The 25,234-nt window shown below is 44.6% G+C and overlaps 2 protein-coding genes across 3 annotated transcripts in view; both read right to left on the bottom strand.

The window, feature by feature from the left end:
- Positions 1–25,044, bottom strand: part of BMERB1 (bMERB domain containing 1) — a 33,298-nt gene extending 8,254 nt beyond the window's left edge. The window contains exons 1-2 of one of the 2 annotated variants that reach the window (XM_079321230.1): positions 24,744–25,044; positions 9,604–9,727 (exon numbers count right to left, since the gene is read on the bottom strand). In XM_079321230.1, the coding sequence (XP_079177356.1) occupies positions 9,604–9,727; positions 24,744–24,849 (230 nt within the window). In that variant the 5' untranslated portion in view covers positions 24,850–25,044. Of the gene's footprint in view, positions 1–9,603; positions 9,728–14,918; positions 15,025–24,743 lie in introns of those variants that run through there. The other variant, XM_079321231.1, reaches the window with a different exon arrangement.
- The window catches only part of SCNN1B (sodium channel epithelial 1 subunit beta), a 468,555-nt gene that overhangs the window by 106,112 nt on the left and 337,209 nt on the right, over positions 1–25,234 (bottom strand). The window lies entirely within an intron of this gene.

Raw genomic sequence — 25,234 nt, 5'->3', positions numbered from 1 at the left:
TTGGTATTCAAAATGTGCTGGGACATGGGCAAGGCTCCCAGCTCCTTATCTATTCTGAGCTCATGCACTCTGGGTGTCATGTTCACACATTTGCCTGAGATCACCATGCCCAACAAGGAGTTTCTTGGCAGGAAATGTTCAATATTGAGCTGCTGTATTCAACTGATATAGGGCCACAATCTCAACTAGTGGAGAGAACAGAGAGTTTCTACAAAAGAGATCTCTGTGATAGACAGAGAGAGGATTTTTTTTTTTTAATTTTTTTTTTTTTTTGTGGCTCAGAAGATCTGGCTTCATTCTGAAGCTCTGGAATACACTAATTAAAATACTTTACTGTATCAGCTTGGCTGCCTGCCCTCACTAAGGAACTCCATAAAGCTAATGGCACTGCTCTTCTCTGAGGATTTTCAGGAATTTAAAATATCATCAGCAGTATATTCCAAGTGAGCAAGATCCTTCATTTCCAGCAGTCCCCAGAGTCCCTGGGCCTGATTTGTAGCAAAGGCACTGGCCACATGTTCATGTTTCATTGCACTTTCTCCCCATTATTTTGGCTGGTTTTTAATCTGGCTGCAGAGCATGGAGCTGGTACTCCTTGTATATTCTCAGCATCTCTTTTTCCTGAGACCTGAACTTTTTTCCTGCCTTGTAACACACAGCAGAGAAGCAGATCTGTGGCCAAAGCCCTTCAGGTCAGCACCAGCTCTGTGGCCACACAGAGATCATCATCCAGTGAACTCTGCAGGGCCCCAGTTCTGCAGGCTGGTGCTTTGTGCTGATGGACAAAACCTGGACCTCCATCTGCACCAGTCCCCTCAAGCACAGGGAGCATCTTTCCTCCCATCTGTGCCAAACAGACTTTGTGTTTCATCCACTCCACAGTGCTGACTGGGAAAAAAGCAATAATAAAAGGTTAAATGAGGAAAGGCAGGGCTGAAGGACACATGGGGCCATTCCAAAGGTTCATCCATCTGGCTCAATGAGAGCAGGATCCATTCTGCCTGGAACTGTAAAGCACAGCCCAGACCTGCCAGCAGGTAACAGTGAATGCAGGGTGGCAGGGCAGGAGCTGCCTTGAAGAACAGGGGAAAGGAACTGGGAAGGAAATCCTGGGAAGGAAATCCTGGGAAGGAAATCCTGGGAAGGAAATCTCTGGGAAGGAAATCCTGGGAAGGAAATCCTGGGAAGGAAATCTCTGGGAAGGAAATCCTGGGAAGGAAATCCTGGGAAGGAAATCCTGGGAAGGCCATCCAGTCTGTTCTGGTGCTATGAACCTTCCTCTCCTTTCCCCCTCATGCTCTGGATCTGGCTGTGAGTAGTTACAGCAGCCCCAGAAGTTGATGCTGCTTCTGGAAAAAACAAATAAAATCCCAGTGTGTTTGTCATTGGGAAGCTGGATGGTCAGCAGTGACTGAGAGCATCTTGGCATTGCTATCACAATGGAAGCAAAAAGGGCTTTTGGAAACCTTAAGAAGAGCAGCAATCTGCAGAGTGGAGGAGATAAAATTCCTTTGTGTCTACAGAGGTTCTCTGTCTTCTCTGGAAGAGATTTCAGTCCCTGTGAAAACACTTTTCACCTTGCAGAAACATCAGTGAGCAAACAGCAGCTACAGTATGGCAGCTTTGCTTTTCCTGCAGAGCTGGACTTTAAATGTCTGCCCAGAAATCCTTGATTGTGTGCAAGATAAAACATTCCCTGGTGAGGAGCCCAGCTCCACTCCTGGGGGATTGCAATAGTTGTGAACTAGGGATGGATCCTGTTCACTCTTGACACTGTCTGCATTTGCTCTTCTCTCACTGATGGTTGCTGCAGAATCCCCTCCATGCCTGCAGGTATCCACAGCTATTACTCTTTTCTCTCTTGGGATTTCAAGCTACATCATCACAACCTACAAGCAGACACTCTCTGTTTGCCAGAAAGAAACAAAAAACCCCAAACCTCACAATGAATAAACAGCACAGGACTTAGGAAAGAAACATTCTGTTCCAGACACAAAATAATTGCTTTGTTCTGTTTCAGCTGAGTTTTTCTATCTTCTTTTCAGCCCAGGAAGGAAACCAAATTGCTCAGTGTAAGACCTAGGAGCCATTTAGACACATGCATAGGAAAAAAGCAAAAATTACAGTGAAAGTTCATACAAAAATCACTAAACACCCCCTTAATGGTCAGCAAAAAAAAAGAGATGGCCAACAAGACTGACAAATACTTCATATTTGAGTGTAAGAACTATCAGTAACACCTACATGAGCATCAAATGTCATTTTCATTGATTTGAGGATGAGCAGAGCAGCTCAGTGTGTCTAGAGAGCTCCTGCCTTTGCTGAATGACTTTCAAAGTTAGAAACAGATCTGAGTTCCCTCTGGCATGTCCATAAGAGCAGGTCTGAGATTCCTTTGTTTTCTCTTTGTTACTGGATTAAAGTGCTTGAAGTTAAAAAAGGAATGTAGAGCAGGTTTGCTGCTTTCCTTCCCTCTCTTCCAGGAGGGCTTGCAGGCACTTAATTCTATTTTTAGTTCTGTTTTAATACATACCTGCCCCAGGAGCAAAATGCTTGTGATTGTTGGAATTTCAGAAGTCTCTGATAGTGCCAGTCCAGGAGCTGGCCTGAGATTCAGGTGCCACAAGCTAAAATGATTTTGTAACTGAAGTCTCCATGAAGGAGAGAAGAGCAGAATAAAGTTACAGATGACTGAGCTCTAAGGCTGGAGAATGCCTGGGAGATTAATGAGCATTTCCTCAGCAGCACAGCACACCCCCAGTGCCCCCTGAACACCCCAGGGATGGTGATTCTCCCCCTGCCCTCTTCCAGTGCCCCATCACCCCTGCAGTCAAACCCTTTCCTCACATCCAGTCCCTGTGGGATGAGTCCAGTTCCTCTTGCCTCATTCCTGTTATTCCCTGAGCAGAAACCAACCTCCACCTGATTTCACTCCTTTTTTTCCCTCTCAGCTTGGCTTGGTTACTTAAACCTTCTAATTATAATCAGTGAGATCCCAGGCAGCATTTAATGAGCACAGAACAGGTTGTTTGAGCTATTCTGGTGTGTTTATCACAGTCATTCAGCTCAGCACCTGCAGACACAGAGCAGATTGTGACCAGCCTGCCTGGCAGGGCAGCTCACAAATCACAGCTCCTGCCACCAATTGCACTGCTAAAGTCAGAATTTGTCTGACTTTTCTTGTTCAAAGTGCTCTCTGCTGGAGGAACAGGGCACAGGAGCTGCTGGACCTGTGCTGAATTGCACAGGAATCAATTCAGCTATTGTTTCAGAGACTGAAGAGACCATTTGAAATTCTCAGTCCCAGAAGGGTCATATTTAATGTATATTTCACATGAATTCAGAACAGTGTCTAGAGAGGCTGTCTGCTTTTCATTTTCACTGACACTGCTAAATCCTCCTGAGCTTGGCCATCTCCTCTGCCAGTTACAAACTTTGACTATGAATCAATAATAACAAGAAGAGTTTTCCTGGAATTGCCCCACTGTGGAGGGGAGTATTTCTCCATGTGGCAAAACCTGACTAAGTTAATTTGTGTAAAACACACAGACAGCAGAGAATTTGGATGATGTTATGAGCACCCTGGAGAAGAGGGAGTGTGTTAATAAGTGAGAGTGCACAAAGACAATGACCAGTTTCAGTTCTGAGTCAGTGGAGGTGAATTTGGGCTCTCCACAGTATGAGTTCAGTGATATAATAACCACATTAAGCAAATACACCATTGTATTTACAGCATTCTTACAGAGAAAACAAAAGTTTAATGAGTAAAATGTTTTCAGTGATTGCCTAAAGCAACCTAATAGTGTTTCATGTTTAATATCTTCTATTCCCTCTGCATTAAAAAACTGCCATTGAGCATCACCTGCAGAAATAACACCCCAGGACAGGTGAAGCAGCTTTCTCACAGTTTACTCCAGGTGATCAGTCTGGCTCCAAGCTTTGCTTTCCATCTGCAGATCTCCCAGGCTGGTGATGGTGCCAGGGGATGCTGGATGAGAACCCAGAACAGGCAGCAGCTGATGCTGAGATGGTCTCATCTTTGCTAACAGAATTTGCTGGGTCCCAACATGCTAATGCATTTTAAATGCATTAATTTTGCTCTGCAGGTGATTCTGAGGTTGAGTTTTGGCTGATGCCTGAGGGTTTGCTCCTCTCCCTGCCAGCTGAACTGACCAACACATGCATCACCCATTTTTACAGCCACGTCTTCCAGCACTGCAGATTTCCAAACACACTGAATGTGTGACAAAGAGGATGCTGCCCCAGCAGCTCCCTCAGCTCCTGGGGCTGTTATCTCACCAGGAAAGGAAAAAAAAAGGAACTGGGTCAGAAGAATTAGAAGGGAAGAGAGAGTGGGCATGTTCTGAAGTGGTGTGTTTGCTTTCCTCAAGAGCACAGACAGATTGAACATTCACAGTTTGACCCAGAACTCTTTTTATACAGAGTATTTTAAGAAAGGAGCTGGAGAAGCCCAAGAAGTGAAGGAGGGGAATGCTGGCTGGCTATAAATGGATTTTCTGTACATATTGTCTCCTTCATATCAATATCTGCTGGGCTCTCAGCTATGCTAAAAACAAACCCAGAAGAGCTGGGGATAGCAATGATGGCTTCAAGCTATATTTGCATTTCCTGGGCTGGCTGGAGATGCTCTCAATGGCTGCTGGCAAAATTTTATGGAATTTCATAGTACCAGCAGCATTGAAGGAGAGATGCCACAAAGAGCCACAGTCTCCAGATGACCTGGAAATATCCTGGAGTCCATCCTGGGCACTCAGCAAGAGACAAAAATAGGATTTGAAAATGTAATTACAGACCAAATCACAGTGCATCTGCTGTGCTGAGACTGAGGCTGCCTGAGCCAAAATACAATTGTGCAATATAAATTGTGGCATTACCTAATTGAGGAAGGCTTGATTTTATAATCTGAAAACTGTCTCCTTATAAACTTCAAGTAATTCTTCACAGCAAGCAGGTGTTCAGCTAGAGGTGATATGGATTTATTTTTTTTTAAGGAAAAAACAAAAATAAGGAGCAAAGCAAAGGACACATTTACAAACTTGCAATTGGCACAATGGTGTGGGAAACATCATGACCTGTTAGTCCATTGCTTCAGCTCATTTTGCTTTCTTTGTATAGATAAAAATAAAAACAAGAATTATCAGAAAACTGGCCTCTTATAAAGTACACACTACAGGATGACATATTTCACTGTAGTATAGAGCAAATAGATAAAAGAGTTCATCTGCTTTCCTTGCTTTGCAAATCAAAAAATTTCAGGGGACAGGCTAAGAATAAGCTGTCACACATCAAATTTTATTGAGTTTCATGCAGCAGGATTAAAAAAGCCACGTTTTGCAATTCAAATTATTACAAATTGGAACATCAGAGATGTCAGGTGCAGTTTCTGCAGTGTACATTTCTGCTTCACTTCAGAGTTCCACAAATCCATATTGTTGAAATGTATCTTTGTGTGACAACACTTCATCTATAAGTGCTTTAGTTTTTAGTTACTGAAATGATATCTTACATTATGTTTTGTGCGCCAGTAAGGAATTTCTACTTCTGTCTGCAAGGCAGAGGAAAAAGAGTGCACAAAGTACTGCAAAGTTGTACAAAAGAGTGAAAAATTACACAGATTGAAACTGCACAGATATTTACAGTCTTCCCTTAACAATTTTTGCTGTTTCTTTTTTAAAGGGGGTAAAACCCGTTTCCACTGTTCTCACAGATGGTTTTTTCTCTATTTTAGGGAAGTTTTTTTAATGCAGTGATACAGAAATATCAGTGCTTGTCTGAGAGTGAATCCTTGGTCTGTCACTGAGAGCCAGACTGAGCTGCTCTGGGGACAGAGGCAGTGACAGTGCAGCAAGTTCTTAGGGATATCTTCAGAATTTTAAAATCATTTTGATGGGTGCTGGTACAGGTCCAGCAGTCCCAGCTCAGAGTGTCTGTGATTCTGGTGATGCCAAGGACTCCCTCAGCAGAGTTTGGGCTGTTCAAAGAGACACAAACCACAGCAGAGGAACAGACACAGCATTGCCTTATTGGGGGCTCATATAGCAACAGGAACAGCTTTTCCTTGGAGTGAAAAATGCAAACCAACTCCATGTCCACTGAACATCCAGACCTTGCCAGGCTCTTTTCAGTTGGGTTTCTTGGGTTTTTTAGCTGATAAATGCCTAATGTCCTTATTTCATGGCTGCCACATTTGCATCTTCTTCAAGGAAAAGAGTAAATTGAATTAGCAGCCTCAGCTCATACTCCTCCCATGGGTTAAACCTGACAGAGGAAGAGTCTGCTGTGGTTGTCATCAGCAGCAGGCCTAGCTTGCAATGTTTTGTTTTCTAATTCTTGAGTGTGAGTATTTTTAAGTGCAGGGAAGAGCTGTGGCACCCACTGGTGTGTGCCTGTGCCAGGAGGAGCCAGCCTGGGGCACTGGGCACAGCTCAGAGCTCTGCTTTCCCTAAGCACAGCCACAGTGTGCTTGTCCTGCTTCAGCATCTGGCCACGTGTGAGCAAAAACATCAGTCAGACAGGAGACAGGGAGAAGAATGAACCATTATTTAAAAAAATGTAGCTGGAAATGTGAGCTGTGGCTGGATGTGCAAGATACAGAATCATTTCATCATGTTCATGCTTTCATAGCAACTATAAAAAAACCCAATTTCACCCAAGAGAATTTCTATTCTGTTGCTAACAGCACGGAAGGCAAAGAGGAGAATTCAAACACACCACACAGTTTCTCTAATACCATGTGTGTGTTTTATCCTTTTGCTATGATTAAAGGGAAAGCCAAAGCAGAGGAAGAACTGGAGAGCTGTGGCTCTCATTAGAGCTGCTCTGGACTCTGCTCTCAGTGCAGGTGCAGAGCTGCTCGTTAGCAGGGCTCAAAGCTGAGCCTGCCCAAGCCTGGCTCAGCTCCTGTGCTTGGCTGGAAAGGTCATTCCCAGGGGAATCTAGTCCTGTCAGGAGAAATCTCAGCACAGGTCATTGAAATCCATTTGTCATTGAAAGACATTTGTTGTTGCAGACAAATGTGGCCAAGCCCTTCTGTCAGTGTAAATTATCCAGCACAAGAGGCAGCAAAGGACAGGTGCTGCTGTATTACCTGGGTACCACAGCAACCTGCTCCTCTCTGGCCATCTCACCCAGAGGCATTAACAAACTGTGTTGGGTTGATGTGGCCAGAAATGTGTGTTCTGTGTATTCCAGAAATGTGTGTTCTGTCCCCATCTGCTGCAGCAGGGTGGGGCAGTGGCCCTGATCTCCTGGCACACATTATCTGCTAATGGGCCATCTTTAAACCAGCTGGACAATCATCTTTACCTTTCCCATGACCCACCCTTCATCCAGGAGGTATCACCTGTTAATGGGCCATTGTTTAAAACTGGGTGTGGCTGATTCTTATCCCTGTGGGAGATATCTCCTGTTAATGGGCCATTGTTTAAAACTGGGTGTGGCTGATTCTTATCCCTGTGGGAGATATCTTCTGTTAATGGGCCATTGTTACAAACTGGGTGTGGCAGTGATCTTTATCTCCTGGCACACATTATCTGCTAATGGGCCATCTTTAAACCAGCTGGGGCAATCATCTTTATCTTCCCACAGCCCATCCTCCCTCCAGGAGATATCTCCTGTTCATGGCCACTGAGTCCCAGGGCATGGCTGATAAAATTCCATCATCCCACTGGGAGATGCTCCAGCCAGGGCAGGAGCCAAGCCTTTCCTGCCCAGAGAAAAACTGAGATTTGGACACCAAGGCACCTTCTTTCCACTGGATTCCAGAGGAAAACCAGACCCTCCCACATCATCCCTGGAGCTTCAGAGGAAACTGCACCTTCTACAGGAGCACTCTAGCATTTCTATTTAAATTTTCCTAGTAAAGAACTGTTATTCCTAATTCCCGTATCTTTGCCTGAGAGCCCCTTAATTTCCAAATTATAACAATAATTTAGAGGGAGGGGGTTTACATTCTCCATTTCAAAGAGAAGCTTCTACCTTTATTAGCAGACACCTGTCCTGCAAACCAGGACAAGAGGGGCTGTGGCTCTCTGTGTCACACAGAGCTGGGGCCAGCCTGGCAGTCACTGCTCTGTCACTGCTGTCACTGCTCTGCCTGCTGTGCCAGGGAGGCTGGGAGAGCCCCTGGGCAGCCCCAGGCAGTGTGTGAGGATGAGATCTAGCCCAGGAGGAGAACAGTTGCACAGTGTGAATGTCAGTTCTGCTCCCTTTTCAATAAGCAAGCTCCCCTGTGTTAAATCCCTTCCTCAAACACCTGCCAGGCAATACAGAGTGAAGAGTGTGAGCATGGGGGAAATGAAAAGAGCAGACTGGGTACCAGAACAAACAGCAAAATTGTTCTCATTCACTGGGGCAGTTTATTTCATTGCTTTGTTTGATGTAGAAAATGTCAAGAGAAGTGCAGGGTTTCATGATGAGGCTTCTTCCAGATTAAATTTATGTACAAACCAATAACCCAGCAGTTACTTGACTACCAGGAGCAGGAGTGACAAGACCTTTCCTGTTCACTTTATTTGCACCACTGTGGCATCACTAAAGGTAAGTGCCACTATTGCCAGCCTTACTGCAAAGTGTGTGAGCAGAGATTCTGGGCAGGACTCTCCTGGATAATAAAGACACGTCAGTGCTGGGTGCAGGGGGCTCCCACCTTGGGCAGTGCAGGTCAGGGCACTGCAGTTACCCCCCAGTGTAAGGGCCAAAGCACCAGTTCCCTGTACTTGAACATGAGCAGAAAGCCAGGGAGTTTTTCAGGCTGCTGAAGCTTCATGCCAAGGGTCTGAGCTCAGCAGCTTTTAGAGCTACTGAAGTTCTTGGCTTGTCAGCAAAGGCATTTGTTTCTGACCTCAGATACTCACTGACTGAGGACACCTCAAAATAATACACTTCTTATTAATAAATTCTGATCTTCTAAATTTGATGATTTAGGAATATTAACCCTTTTGCCTTCACCATCAAAACTGGATTAATATTCATGAAGCTTTAGTGAGGCTCCTATGCCTGACCTTTTTGGCAAGTCTGAAAGCCCCTCTTGGGAGTATTGCTATTTAATTTGATATATCAGAAAGTGTTTTGTGTTCATAACTTAATGGCTTCCATTTAACAAATGTCAGATCTTGGCTGCTATTAGTGCAGAACAGAGTGTGCTCTCTTGTGACATGAACTGTCTGAGACCACTAATGAAGAAGGGATAAAGCCTGAATCAGGTTGGACTGTGGAAGCTTCAAATCCCCTAGCTATCAATATTTTGTTCAGACAAATATCCTTGCCACAAAGGGCTGAAATCAGGTAGGAAAAGATGCTCCATGGACACGTACTTTGCTAAAGTTTCCTTTTGTAAGCAAGAGATCCATTTAATGTATTCTGCGAATCGTGCTGAAAAAAAAGGTGATGAATAGAAAAAAGGTAATTTCCTTTTCAACTACAGAAATCATTTCCCAAAGGCATTTTGTAAGCGCTCACCTAACTGGGATGCTCTTCATCACTCTCCCTTTTAAAATGTCAAGCAGATAAAAGTCTTCTAAATACCACTCTTTCCTATTTGGATTAATTTTCACAGTGCTCTCCAGAAGGATTGATACTCACATGAACCTGAGCTCTGACTCCCTCCTGACTAAGACTTCCCGGAGCCTCTGGATCTTGGCCATCTCCAGCTCAATCTCCTCAGGCAGCATTGTTGTCTCAGCCATTGAAATGATGTCAAGTTGGTCTGTGTGTGGAAGCAGAGAAAATTAATCAAGCCAGTCAGACTGTCTTAATGGTGTTTTTCAGGAATGTAAATTAAATCACAGAGCTCCCTAACTATGGAGTAATTAATTCAAGCAGTAAAGAATACTCCAGCTGAATGTTGTGCTGGTGTCTCTACTGTTCTGCTTATCACTTGCAATGGAACTGTTTAGAAGTGAAATACTCCCTAAACCAAAGTGACAATCATTGTGTTGGTCAGGCTCAATCATTCCCCCAAGGATGTGACCAGAAATGATGCAGGACCTGCCCCTGCAAGGGCTGAGTCTCTCACAAGGCATCAAAAAGCACTTTGCAGCAATAGCTGCTGAGGCCAGGCTGCTTCTGTCATTATTTCTCCATAATTGATGTTTTACCAATGGCCTGTGCTCCCTGAATGTACAGCAGCCAATTTATACACGATGGGTTTGGAAAAAGAACTGCTTGGCCACTAGAAAACCCCATTCCAAGGGCTCCTCATACTTGGCCCCCATGGTAAACAAGAATTTAGACACTGGAAAATAGGTTGGCTGCATGTCTGGGCACTCAAAGGAAGAGATATTCCTGAAAGAAGACCTGTTTCAGATGTATTGATTTGAAAAGGGAGAAACAGAGAGGTCTAAATGTACTCAGCATAATTATGCAGAAAACAGCAGCCAAAAAGTATCAGAAAATAAGCTGTTCAATTAATTAAGAGGAGACAAATTCTGAAGTCCCTTGTGACAGACTGAGCACAGCTGAGGAGAATTTCTGACAAAAACTTGGAGCAGGAATGAAACTACAAAATCTCAGCAAACGACCTCTGCATGAGCTGAGTTCACAGTTCTCTCAAAGTAGAAGCAAAGGAAAAACATTCTATACTCTTGGAACAAAATACATTTCCCTTGCACTTAAACACAGATAAAGTATTTTTTAAAGTTATCCTGCTAGTATTATCTGCAAGTTTTGACTTCAGTTCTTAATGAAGAAATTGGGGAACATTTTAAAAATCACTTTTTTTTTCAAGATAACACAATTTTGAGGAAATAAAAAGTGAGATAGATTTTGAAATGTCTGTCATGAGAAAACAGCCATGTTTCAGTAGCTGTTTCTAAACTCAAATTACAAACTGGTCTGTAAAGTGAGGCTGTCTGGTGTGTCTGAACACATCCTGCCTGTACAGGATGGATTTCCTTATCAGAATCATTGTTTTTGCTGCACTACATTTAGTTGATGTGTAGCCTAAAAGCCATGAGGCTCTCACAGCCCCAGCCCTCATTTTCACTGCTTGCCAGAAATGCAAGCAGCAGATGGGAAGTTATTGTGATGCTACCATGAATCAAAGCAAATAATACTGATAAATAGCAATATAAACCATATATAAATTACACCCAGATACACATTATAAAATTAGCTCTCAAGAGCTCAGAAAACAGAATAAAATCCAACCAACCAAACAAAAAACCACTTTTACTTGTACTCATGTCCAGCCTCTCACTGCTCTTCTAACACTGTGGATAACTGGCCTGCCTGGCAGCAGCTGTGCTGAAGGATAATTTATTATTTTCCATTAAATGCTTTGAGCTCCTGGGATGGGAACCACTGGGGAAGATTATGGGCACATTATTGAGCCTTGAGTAAAGCTCTGGCTCTGTCCCAGTGAGCAATGACACCTCCAGTGCTTTGAGACATGATCCAGAACAGCTTCACACAGCAGTCTCTTACCTTTTCAAAAATGGAAGAATGAACATTTCATTTTATTTAAAGCAGGTTTGAAAGAGTCAACCATTTTTTTAGCACATATTGAACTTTTTATTTTTTTTTTTCTTTTTTTTTTTTACCTTTTATTTTTCATTATTTACCTTTGCAATAAAGCCTGTTGGCAGCAGTCTATTCTTTCCCATTTCAGCCTTTTGTGTAGCTGGTCTCACTGAGATTTCTCTTGAAATCTGAGTGCCAGATTCACAGTTTTGAATGTTAACTCCCTCCTCTGAAAGTCCTTTTGGTTCCTGAGCCATCAGACTCAAAGAGCTGCACACAATTCTCCTTTACATCTGATGCAAGTGCCTGCAGTTGCTTTCCATTTTTTTTTCTGTATTTCTGTAGAACAAGCTGCATTGCACTGAACACAGCTGGTTTAAAAACTGAACCTGAAAGAAATCCTGCTCTGAGTTTTCCCACTGAACTACATATCCCCAAGCAGAAATAGACAGGCAGTGGTAAAAGTGATTGCTAATTAAGGATGGTCTTCAGTACTCTGCTAACAAGAAGTTTTACAGTTAAATTATGGTTCCAACTTTCTAATTTTGGGACAATTTTCTGCCCTTGTTCCATATTTAAATATATTTACCAGCTCAAATCCATAATGATAAGATATATAATGGTCTTGCCTCTTAAAAAAAGCATCAATTAAAGTCTTGTTTGTTATCCTGTAAAATTTATAAGCAGTAATTATCCTTGGCTTTGTTTTTAGTCAGTTTATGACAGTTCCAGTTTCCTAAGTGGGTAATTATGTAGCCCTTTAATCTTACACTTCCCCCAGGAAAAAGATGTCTCTAGTCCTAAGAAACTGCTCTGTGCATAGCAAGCTTCATCTTGGTTGTAATGATATCCCAAGAAAACAGCTCATCTGGCAATAATTGTTCATCCTGCCCTGACTAGGATCCTGTGAATCACCACCAGGCTGGAAATTTAATGTCATGCATAGGTCTGTGATACTCAGACTCAACAAACCTCAAAATCTCCACTATTTAATTATCTGTAACTAGGATCAGATGGAGCTGCCAGTCTGTGCTGGATTTGGGGCTGGTTTGTAGCAGGATCAGGATGATTTTCATGGCAGTTTTCTACTATTGGGAGTTTTTGCTTTCTCTATTTCATGTCTTTGATTTGTGACTCACATACTCTGGATACTCTGGGAGGATTTTCCCCAGTAGTACCCTCTCTTGCAGTAGTTTAAGAGCTAAAACAAAACCACTTTTACAGAACAGGATTTCAGTATTTACAGCAATAAATGACCAACAAGTCAGAACTTAATATTGAACAAAATTTTATTTGAAAATATAAGATAAAAGCAGCTTCCTATTAAAATCTTCACATAAACAATGAATAAAAGCCCCAGGTGTGATTTGATTCTTGTCATAAACACAGATTTTATTAGTGTGATAGAAATTTGCAGGAAGTGCTCCTGATGTAAATAAATCCAGGATATGCAGAAGGATGTCCACTGAGACAAATCACCTAATGACACTTGCAGGTTGGGCACTGCAATCCCTCAGGGGCTCTGACTCTCCAATTCCAGGGCTCAACCTTGCTGCTTTCAACTCAATCCCAAGACTCTGTCTGGGCAATTTGCCTCCCCAGCCAATTTTCCTTCACTCAGTGATAACAAGGTTGCCCACATCTCTTCAGCTGGTTAGAGGGCAAATCCATAAAAATGAGGAAAACATAACCATGAAAACAGCAAAGGGAGTTGGAATTAATACCTCTTTATAAAAACCTTTTTAAACTCAGATCCTATCGAATTTAAAATCCCCAGACACATTATTCATGGATTAACACACAATTCTCCACTTAGCTGAAACCAAACCCTCTGTTTCAGTGTCAGCTGATTCTAAGTTTGGCAGGTTTAACCTCGTTTTTCCTTTTGGTGGCTGTGATAAGGTCACAGCAGCTGAGATGCAGGCTGGCCTGCAAATGATGCTCAGGATCCTCCCAGCACAGCTCCTGGCACACACCAGGCACAGCACCAAGAGACAGTGTGATGCCCACAGATCCTGAGAGGGCAGACAGGGTTTGCTCACACAATTCTCTGATTTGCTCCCAGTGCCTGGACTGAGGCACAAACTCTCTCCAGGACAGCTACACCATGTGCAGAACAGCCTGTGGAGTCCCATCCATTTCTCAACCATTTCTGCTGTGCACAGAGAAGGATTAACTGGGTCCGAGTGGGATTTAAAGAAAAGCTATCCACATAATTAGGTCTGCAGAGAATTATGACAGACTTCACAAAGTACTATAATTGAATTGTGCAAGAACATTTTCCAGACTTCCTCCTGTGACTCCTGGTTTTGAATAAACCCCAGTTTGGGTACAGCAGCAGGTGCTCTGACAACAGGGGGTTTCACACTTTGGGCTGGTGGCTCCAGGTGAGGTGTGAAAGCAATTTCCCCCAGACCACGTTCCCTGCCAGTCTGGCAGCAAGCAGCCTGATTTGTCTTGTTGTAACTGAAATAACAGAGGCATTTCCACCTCTGGGCTCTCTTCCTCTGCTCCCACACAATAACTGAGTCTCTGCATGTCAGACAACTCAGCTGATTCCTCATCACACAGTTTCACATCACAGACTCAGAGATTTTCTCAGCCAGACCCAGCCTGGAATGTGCTCCCTGTGAAAAGCTGCCCAGGGAAATCCTCAGTGCCAAGGCAATGTGTGACCTCACAAATGAACTCACTCTGTTCTGAAAAAATCAATATATACAAATGCTTTGTGCAAAGTGGGAGGTCTCCTATATGGGAAGTCACCTTTCTAACATGGCAGGTGTTAGAAAAAGCAATTTTTTTTTCATCTGAGCCAAGACCTTAAACTCAGTGCACCTCCACATTACAAACTGTGAGATCAGGATTTTTGACATGTGCTGAACACACACTCCACCAAGAATTAGCCACAACTCCAACAGACCAGAATCCTGTGGTTCTTAAGTTGAAATTCCCTGTTTATATTTAAATATAAGCCCAAGAAGAGCTAGGAACAAATCTGTCTTTCAGTGAAATATTGGGATGCCACCAGCATGGAATCTGTTGGGTTTTTAAAATGAATTAAGCTAAATCGCTTCCTTTTTCCTTCCTCCTTCCCCCTCAGGTAATCTTTCCTATTTGATTCTCTGGCTTTATAATGAGATTTTCCTATTTCATTAGGTGTTTATCTCCCCTGTTGCTTTATGAAAACTTGCAACCAGCAATGAAAATAATATTGGCTCTATTCAGGAAGTGTTATCAGATAGAACGAGCAGAAAAAACACACTCAGACCACTGTTCATACAGCAAATTCTACAGGATTAAATAATGAATTTACCTCTTGTTTGCAGTTTTAAGCTGTGTGCACTAATTCTTACGTTTAATGGGAAATTATTTGTAAAAAGAAAAATATAAGATCCATTTAATTATTTCCTCAGAACCCATTATGCAAAGTTAATTACCTTCTGGATTAAGTAAGCCTTTAGTGATGAATCTCATTTTTACAAACCTCTATCTGAATTGATCATCTTTGACCCAATTTGTGTTGGTGCAGACTGGGGTATAAAACAAGGTCCAAGTACTGCTATAAACAGTCCCTGCTGTTTTATTTGCATCTGTTTGCTCATTTTTCAGTTTGTTTGCACTATTGATTCATTTAGATACACATCTCACAAGAGCATCTCCCATGCTCCTGTTCCTTTCTGTGACTCCCCAGCCATTTATCTAAGCAGCATCTGGCAGTGCCCTGGCTGAGACCACAGAAATGTCATTTCTGTCCAGCCCCCTTGGACAGCACAAAAAACTCCCCCTGTACTGGGGGAGACACTCCAGAAACTGCTGAGAATCCTGATCTTTTGTTCACAGACAGAAAATGGTTCCTGGCTTGGATATTTTGTCTTTCTACCACTCCAGAAAGAGGAAACATGGGGAAATTATTGAAAGGATATTCCAGGAGATGGGATCCTGTTTCCTGCTCCTTCTTTGCTGTAAATACCTGTATGTGTGGAGGACTCACAGGAGAAAACAAACAAACAAACAAACAAACAAACAAAACAAACAAACAAACAAACAAAACAAACAAAAAAAACAACCAACCAAAACAAAAACAAGTTTTTTTCTCGCTTGCAACACAATGATGTAACACCTTTCCAGCATGAAAATAGTGACATCAGATTTACTCTGTTCTGGCTACTCACATAATAAAATTAAGTGCTATGATTTCCTCCACGACAAGAGTATTTTTGCAAAGATATTTTATACCCAGACTATTCTACATAAAAGGCAAACTCCATAAAATTTCCCTGCAGCTACTGAGGAAAAAATACATCAGCTACTATGAAATGACTGCAACTAAATAAAACCAGGAAGGAAGAAAAAAAAAAACAAACATGGAAAAAAACAGGAAAGTGCTTGACAAAGTGCTTTGCCTGGTAAGACTGACGCTGGAAGAGCTCCTGAACCTGCTGTTTGTTTGTGATAGGGAATTATCCTGAATTGCAGCTCCCTTGCAGGGTATCTCTGCTGAACAGACACAACTCAGAGAGTTTTTATGCATCAGGTGTGTGTGTCCAGCCAGAGCCCACAGACCCGGGGCAGGGAGCTGATAACAATAAAATAAAGCTCCAGCTGCAATATTTTATTCTGAGTGAAAGGGGGCCAGGCAGAAAGCTGCAGTGAAGGCAGGGGGAGCAAGGGGAGGGTGAGTGAGCTCAGCCATTCACCCAGCACTCACAGACTGCACTCAGGGAAATGCTGGAGCCAGAGCAGGACCAGGACCCTCCTCACCAGGGACACAGGCAGAGTTTATAGCATGTAAACCTGGGAACAGATCTCAGTATTCCCCTTCCCCAGATGACTGTCCTGGCACCACTGTGACATCCCTCTGGAGCACTTTTTTCACTTCATCAACACAGAAATCCAAAGGTGACCTGGTCACTGCCCTGGGCAGCTCAGTGCTCCTCACACCAGCACCAGAGATTTGTCCTGGCTCCAGTGATCTCTCAGAGACAGAGAAAACAGCATCCAGAAACCAAACTGCATCAGCTACCCTTCTAGAGCTCTGATTTGAACAGGCACTAGCTCTCCAGTTAATTAAAGAGAATGAGAGAGTCAGGAGTTGCAAGTGCCAAAGTACCAGCTCTTGGAATTTGCTCATTAATGCTTTCATCAGGTGAGAGTGTGCAGGACAGAGGGACAGTGCCCAAAATGACATTTTATTTTCCAAAACAAACCTATGTGAGATGAAAATCTGCTTGACATTTAAATAAAGCATAATGCTGACAGTGCAGTTGATACTGGATTTCCATGCTCCTTTCACCTTTTGAATTGAAAATCAACCTTTAAACAGCAGCTTGTCCTTCAGAGAACGAGAACACGCAGCTGGTGGGGAAGTAACAGTGCCAGCTGCAGCTAACATTCAGAGATTTAAAACTTATTTAGTTTGGTATTTTTTAAAGACTTTTTCCTATCTTCTTTTTTTTTTTAGCTCCAAAACACATTATTTTTTTAGCTCCAGAAGTAAACAAAATATTAACTCTCCAAGGGTCTTGTAAAACCTCTTCAGGAATAAACATACAAGCATCAGCTGATAAAGTGCAGTAAATGAAATAACAGCAAAATGGCCACTGGCATTTCAAGATTTGACATCTTTGGGACATTCTCCTATGAATTATCTGACTGCATACCAGGGAGCTTGTTTATCTGCCTCTCCCCCTCTGTGATGTGATTCTCTAATAACAGTTTTCTAACAGTGATCTGCAGCTGGTAGCTAATTTTAGGAAACCTTAAAACCACTGGGTAATTATTATAGACATGTGAGTCAAGTCCAGTAAAGACCAGAACTGATATAGAGCTGCTTCAGACAGTAAAGAAACTGATTCCCACTCCAGCAAGTGGGTAAATATTGAGAAAATGCTCCCCAGAAGCCCAAGAAAATAAAGGTGTTTCTCATTTGAAGGGACAGGCAGTTTGCCAGGGGATGGATGCTGCTGCTCTACAGCTATGGGGAGCCAATGTGAGAGGGAGGTGAGGCAGCAGGGAATCACAATTTCACTGTGTCCTTGCTAAAAGATCAAACAGCACAGCCAGGAGAGCCAAAACCATCTGCTTCTTTCTCAGTGAATTCTGAGGTGAAGCAGCACAGGGCTCTTCAACTCACACAAATGATGACAGCTGGCACAAAAAAATGTTTTGTACTTGCTCTTCATCTGTGCTGTGGAGTCATTCTCTAGCAAGCTCTCTTTTCACCAAGTAAATTGCTTTTGCACACTGACTTTTGATTCACTTTTCTTAAATACACTAACATTTTCTTTCTCACAACTGGGCAGCTACAAGCTTGATCTGGCTGAGGTGTCAGAGGTGAGGAAATGAAGGCAATTCTAGCAGAGCCTCATCTGTATCTGAGACAATCAATACTGGCTGTCACCTTCTCTTTGCATACAAGACAGAAATTTCACCATTGCAGGAGGTTTCACCCCTTGCCAAGGCAGGGACAAATGGATCTGATTTTTCTGGCTTTGCAAACACCATGGCTCGTCCTCCACTGCCACATCCCACACGCTGCCTCTGCCACAGCCTGGGGGAAATTGCCAAAAAGCTGCCAAGCTGCAGGAGCTGCAGCCTGCCAGGCAGGGATGGGAGGGCAGAGACTGCAGAAGGGATGAGGACACAAATCCATCTCTGGATTTCTGTGCTCGCCTGGCTGTGGAGTTGTTTTCTGCAAAAGATAACAAAGCTGTTAAATCAATTTATAGTCAGTTCTTTTGTTCTAATTTTACCAGTATATGAAAAAAAAGCAAATGTATTTGTAAAAAACCCAAAAAACTAAAAATTCTAATCAGTGAAGGTTTGGGTGGTGAAAGGATTCAGGGCAATAAAAAGATCCTTAAATACTGCTGATATTTTCACAATAACAAATGACCTCTTGAATTCTGGTAATGTTTGCAATCCTTAGGCTTTTGCAATGAGCAGCTTGTGTCACTGGAAATCATTCATCCTCATTCAGTGACAAACCCTGATAAAATTATTTTCTCAGATATTTTGCCCTTTATGAGCTGACAAACTGTTGATAATTCATGTTTCATTGCTGATCCTGAAGGGCAACTAACATAAATTATCCAAGGGTGTTCCTGATTTCTCACAGTTTGCCCTCTAAGCACACATTTTTCATCTCTGAGTTTTGAATCCATTTATAATGTGCCTTTTAAGAAGGCAGACAGCAGAACATGTTTCATGGAAATAAATTAGAATTATTTATTGTCTCTGGATCTATTTTACTAAGTAAGAGTTCTATGAAAATGGAACATATTTGGCTACAGAAGAAAAGCCCTCTGGGAATAAGGATTAAAGGATGCTGAGTTCCAAACTTTGTCGTGCTCAGTAACTGCAAGAAAACTCTAGAAGCCTCACCCAGGATACACAGTACTTTGTAGTGCATGCCCAATCCCAAATGTAAGTTTTTGTTCCTGTTTTATAATGCACCCTTGAGGCAGACACACATCCTCATCAGTGCTTTCCCTGATGAAAACAACTAAGACATCAGTTATCAAACACAGTAAAAAAAACTGCACAGGCTGAGTCCATAATCCCACAGGCTACCAACAGCAAGGGTAATTTGTGTAGTTCAAAGTGTCCTACTTTCCAAATCTAATGGGTTTTTTTTTCTGTAAAATATGTTTAAGGGAAATGAGAAAATTCATGAGCAACAGTCCCAAATGTGACACTTTACTTACTACAGCTCTGTTGTGTCTAAGCTCTGTCACAGCCACAGTCCTGGAGCCTCTGAAAAACATCAGCATGTCTTTGAGCTTCACTACAACTCACAGTTTGGCATCTGAACCTTTCACTTAGCAAAACCACTAGAGCTCATAACCCTCAGTTATCCTAAAACTTAAACTTACACTAAAACTTAAACAACTTCTACTTTATGTGTGAGTGGCTTAATATATTCAATCCATCCACAGGCTTTAATTCAATCCCTGCACTCTGATTTCTCTCTGAAAAATTCACCCACTGACTCCAACAAAAAATAGTGAAGGAAAGGCAAAACTCATGGAATATGGCAGGGAGACAATGGGTTTATTTCTGTTCTGTGGCCCTGAGAGCCCACATGAAGAACCAGCTTTAAGAGCCACAGCTCCCCCACTGTTGACCAATATTTTAATAGGAATGCACTCTGAGGCATTAAAATATTTCCAGTTCTCCCTTTTCCTCCTTTCTCTGTCTCAGTAGCTGCCTGGAGCAACCAGCTGTGGGAGGGGGAATTATAAAAATGAGGCAATGTGTAAAATAGTATAACCTGGATTAGTCTCACTTTGCCAATCATTCTCTGGGCTTTCTGTGAAGCAAATGGAAACCCAAGTTACAGCCTCCCTTGATGGGCTGCAGGGATGCAGCAGGGACCTGTGGGCTCATTAAACAGCACATTTTAGGGACACACTGCTAGGCAAAATCACCACTGAGTCAGAAACCCACCAAGCTGTGGAGGAGAATTTTAGAGCCATCAAAGCAGGTGAGTTTTACAAGTGCTCTACAGAAAACAGCCTCAGTCCTTTCCAGAAAGCCCTTTCTGGTTTTCAGTGTGGGAGTTCTGTCTTGGTTCCACAGAGCAGACACAGCTTTACAAATACATTAACATTACAAATAATGAACAAGGCAAACATCTAGAACTGGCAGCACCCTTCAAATCAGTTGTCTTTGTTGATGACAATGTTTTATCTGATAATTTCTAAAAAGGTCTAGGGTTCACTATTAATGTTTTAGTGTCACTTTGAATTTTTTGGTCACTCTCTTTTCAAAAATTTTACACAGTTATGGGTTTTTGGTTTTTTTTTTTAATGAAGACATGGAAAGAATATTAGTTACATTCTCTGAAGCCCATGTTCAGACCTGCACAAAGCCAGCATTCTTGCTGTTTCTATAAAAAGAAGCATAACTGTGTATATCCTTCAGTAAGCCTCTTTCCTACCTATTTAATAGATGGCCTGAATAATTCTAATTCATTTTGTGTCCTTTTTTTGCCTGTAACAGATATAATTAACAGTTATGGGGAATTTACAGTAACACAGGGCATGACTGTGAAGGAGCAGCCGTGGTGGTTGTGTCACATAAATTCTTTTTGTTCCTCTGAAGCTTTGCCTGGACAGAACCTGTGCTCCAACACTCAGAGCAAGAAGGGAGAGCAGGCAGAGCCGCCTGTGGAGGGCTCATGCTGCTGCTGAAGCTCAGGATGGGAACCCCCAGCCTCTCCAGCCCTTCTGCTGTCCTGCACTTCTCACCCCAGGGCAGCCAGAAGGGTGAACCTGTGACACAGGAGGTGGCAGCTCATCCCCATGCTGAGTTACCTTTGACATGACAAACAGGCTTCATGGAGCACTGAACTGCACCACAACAGAACCTCTGCAGTTTTCTGGCACTTCTTGTGCTGCCTCAAGCTGGAGGATTCGTGGTGAATTTGGCATCTAGCTCCAACCCTCATACAAACTGCAGGACAGGAAAGCTCAGCAGAAACACACCTGAGAGTGCAGGGACAAAGGGACAGGGGAAAGCTGCTCTGGGGCTCTTTGTGTGCAGTTATTGAGCCAGGGCACTGCCAGCCCTGCCAGGGCAAGGCAGAGGATCCTAAAGGAAGCTGTGCACCCAGGAACAAGGACTGGAGTGCCCTGCTCAGAGAGGGTTCCCCAAGCTGTGATGTAAAAGGCTCTATGGGAAGGATGGATGCACATTGTTATTGTTATACAAACCTGACAATTCACAAGCTTGTCTTTTACAGGCATGCACCAGAAAACAGATGAGTTGCCCTGCACAATGCAAACCACCATTTTTAGTGTTCTCTAGTCCTTGGGAATTCCCTTCTGTATGTGAAGAGAAAGGCTCCAGTGGCTGTTAAAGAGACACCTTTAAACAATCTGCTTCATCTTGCACACTGGGGGTCCTGGCACAGTCACAGGGCATCAGATCCTCGGACTGGGAACCAGTTTAGCTCCACTGGTAACCTGCCCCAAGGGCCAAGGCAGGGCAGAAACACGCGAGAAGCACATGGCATTGCTGCGAACAACTCCGCATTTCCAACCAGCAGCCAGCGCTGCTTTCAGCACCGCGGAGAGAGAAACTCAATTACAGAGCTCCCGCTCCGTTCGACCAGGGAAGGGAAACGGCCTGACCTCCCTGGATGGGCACAGCCAGGATGGACAGTGTCCTGAGATCACTCACACCATATGGCATTCCCTGGATGGACACAGGCAGGATGGACACAGCCAGGATGGACACAGCCAGGATGGACAGTGTCCTGAGACCAGACCCACACCACATGGCACTCCCTGGATGGACACAGGCAGGATGGACACAGCCAGGATGGACACAGACAGGATGGACACAGACAGGATGGGCAGTGTCCTGAGATCACTCACACCACATGGAACTCCCTGGATGGACACAAGCAGGATGGACACAGCCAGGATGGGCACAGGCAGGATGGACAGTGTCCTCAGACCAGACCCACACCACCAGGCTCTGACAGGAGCAGCACTGCAGGACAGTCCTGTACACCACCAGTTCTGCCCCCAAAGACATCCTGATTTAGTACAACAAATCCTCAGATTAAAAAAGGAAAATTCATATGCAGTAATGAACTTCTCCTTTTGAAGCATTTAATATTTAAACAGCATGTAAATACCAAAGGCTCATTGTTAACATGGGTAAAAAGGGGTGACAGTCTTTCAGTCTTTCACTGACAGTCTGGTGACTGCTGTCATCATGCCATGCAATTTAGGATGACTGTAAGGAAGCATTATAGTAAATAATAAGATCTATTTATTTTAAATCAATGCAAAAGTGTGACCAGAAGTCAGTGTTAATATTTAAATAGGAAAGATAGGCAGGAATCGTCTAAACCAGTTACTATAAATAGTATTTTCCACAGTATTTAAAGAAAGCTAATCCTAAGAGCAAACAAAAGAAATCAATTATTCAAATATATAATAATTTTCTGCTTTTCAAAGAGCAGATCATGCTCTCTAGATTTATTCCTACCTAAATTGTTATAGACAGCAAAATATTCTCATTAAACAGAAAGTGTGTAGAAGGCCAGCTCAGAGCAGAGCCAGGGTGCACACCTGGACACTGGGTCCTAGTCCTGCCAAGAGCCCACTCTGGTGCTGGGTATCAAGCTGTGATTTGGGTGGCAGTGCAGTGCTGAACACGTATTTTTGAGCAGATCAGATCTCCCTCTCAGCCTGCACATTGCTCTCTGCCAAACAGACCAGCTTTTGTAAAAAGCTTGCAAGACAGAACTTCTCCTGGAACCGCAGAATACCTGCTTTTATTATTATTATTATTATTATTATTATTATTATTATTATTATTATTATTATTACAAGTGTTGCTCTGCACTCAGCTCCTGAGTGCTGGAACAAAACCAGACACAGTTACAAGAACAAGAAAATCATTTTTGTATCGTGCCAGGGAACCTGCAAAACTGCTGCATGTGTCTGACTCAACCAACTCAGTCAACAGCAATTCAGTCTTCGATTCCATTTTAGAAAGTGTGAAGTTTCTCAGCCCTGAATCTGTGCTAGGCACTGCAACAAAACCAACACTGCAACCGAAGCATCTCTTGGAGAATTACACCCTGTCATCAGCATATGGTAGACAATAACACAGCCATGAAAAAATGAAACTGGAGGTGAAGCATCATTCCAGAACACAGCACTTTCTGAACAGTAAACACAGCAGATGCACTGGTAAAATCTGCTACCAAGGTGCTGCAAAGCCAGGCCATGTGTAAAGGATCCAGGTGAGACTCCACCATGCACATCAAGGACATCAGCACCCCCAGTACCAGCCCAGCTGAAGGTGTCACAACACAGCACACAAAGCTTCTATTCCTGTGGCCAAACCAAACACCTGATGAAACTTGGAGAATATTATTTTTGATACTGTCTAGTACAGCTTTTGTGACTAGCTTTTCAAGATGTATTGCCTCAGTGGTTACCTGGAAGATTACAAGGGGTTTGCAGGCTAATTAGGTTTGTAAAGAAGACAGTTCTGCCAGCAGAAGAGGAATAGCTGGTATCTTAGAGACAACGAGGTCCCAGGGATAACACGAATTGGCAGTGATGGATCTTTGTAACTACTCTTTCCATCGGCACTTTGGACAGGTTATGTCAATTGCTGCTTCCTGGAAAACGATCATTTCAAGAAAGCCCTCCCAGCACAGAACATCTGTTGAGGTCATCAGTACAGTGCAACCACCGAAGGTGTGAATTAAGTGCTGTATTGCTGCACCCTCTGCCTGAGATAACAAGCAAATAAACCGGTCGTCATCTGCGCTTTCCAAATGAGAAAAGCGTTAAAGACTACCAATCTATGAAAATCTCTATCTTAAATCCCACCTACTAAACAATGGGTGACAGCAAACGTCCCAGTGATCCTTCCTCGGCCACCTGCTCATGGCTCGGAATTGCGGAGCACCCGCCCGTGCCGCAGGGAAAGGATGGAGGGGATGGAGGGGACGGAGAGGATGGAGGGGATGGAGGGGATGGAGGGGATGGAGGGGACGGAGGGGATGGAGGGGACGGAGGGGATGGAGGGGATGGAGGGGATGGAGGGGACAGAGAGGACGGAGGGGATGGAGAGGATGGAGAGGATGGAGAGGATGGAGGGGACGGAGGGGACGGAGGGGACGGAGGGGATGGAGAGGATGGAGGGGATGGAGAGGATGGAGGGGACGGAGGGGATGGAGGGGATGGAGGGGACAGAGAGGACGGAGGGGATGGAGAGGATGGAGAGGATGGAGAGGATGGAGGGGACGGAGGGGACGGAGGGGACGGAGGGGATGGAGAGGATGGAGAGGATGGAGAGGATGGAGAGGATGGAGGGGATGGAGAGGACGGAGGGGATGGAGGGGACAGAGAGGACGGAGGGGATGGAGAGGACGGAGGGGATGGATAGCCCGGAGAGGATGGAGAGGATGGAGAGGATGGAGAGGACAGAGAAGATGGAGGGGATGGAGGGGATGCAGAGCCCGGAGAGGATGTACAGCCCAGAGGGGATGGAGAGCCCGAGCCGCAGAGCTGAGCTGCCCTGCGCCCGGCACAGACCGGCTCCGCGGCCCCGACACAGCCGCCTCGCAAAGCAGCGGCCGCAGAGGACAAACCGGTCACACGAACGCCGCTCCCCGAGCAGCCCGAGCGGGGCTCGCCCCGCCGGCCGGACCCGGGACCGCCCGCCCGCCGCAGCCGGGGCTCCCCGGTGGGTGCCGGCCGGACCGCACCGCGGCCCCCACTCACCCCTGCCCAGCGCCTCCGCCTTCCACTCGGTTTCCTCCACCGCCCCGTAGCGCCGCATGGGTCTCTCGGCCTCGGCGCTGGCCGAGATGGACCTGCGGAGCTCCATGGCCGGGCTCGCTCAGCCCATGCGGCGGCGCTCGGTGCGCGGCTCGGCGCTCGGTGCGGGGCCCGGTGCGCGGCTCGGTGCGCGGCTCGGCGCTCGGTGCGCGGCTCGGTGCGCGGCCCGCGGGCGGGGGGCGCTCCGGCACATGCTCAGTGCGGGGCTGGGGCGGGGGAGCCGCGCACAAAGCGATGTCACGCCTCGCACACGCCGCACACGGGCCCGCCCGGCCGGCCCTGCCTTCGCTCCGTGCGCGCTGCCCGCCCCGGCGGTGCTGCCCGGAGCTCCGCGCCCGCGGCTCGCGGTGTGCCGCTGCCCTGCCCTGTACAGCCCTGCCCGATCCTGTGCTGTACAGCCCTGCCCTGCCCAGCCCAGCCCTGCCTGCCCTGCC

Source organism: Erithacus rubecula (genome assembly GCF_903797595.1).
Source record: "Erithacus rubecula genome assembly, chromosome: 17".
Taxonomy (NCBI): Eukaryota; Metazoa; Chordata; class Aves; order Passeriformes; family Muscicapidae; genus Erithacus; species Erithacus rubecula.
This window is presented reverse-complemented; position numbering and strand designations above follow the sequence as displayed.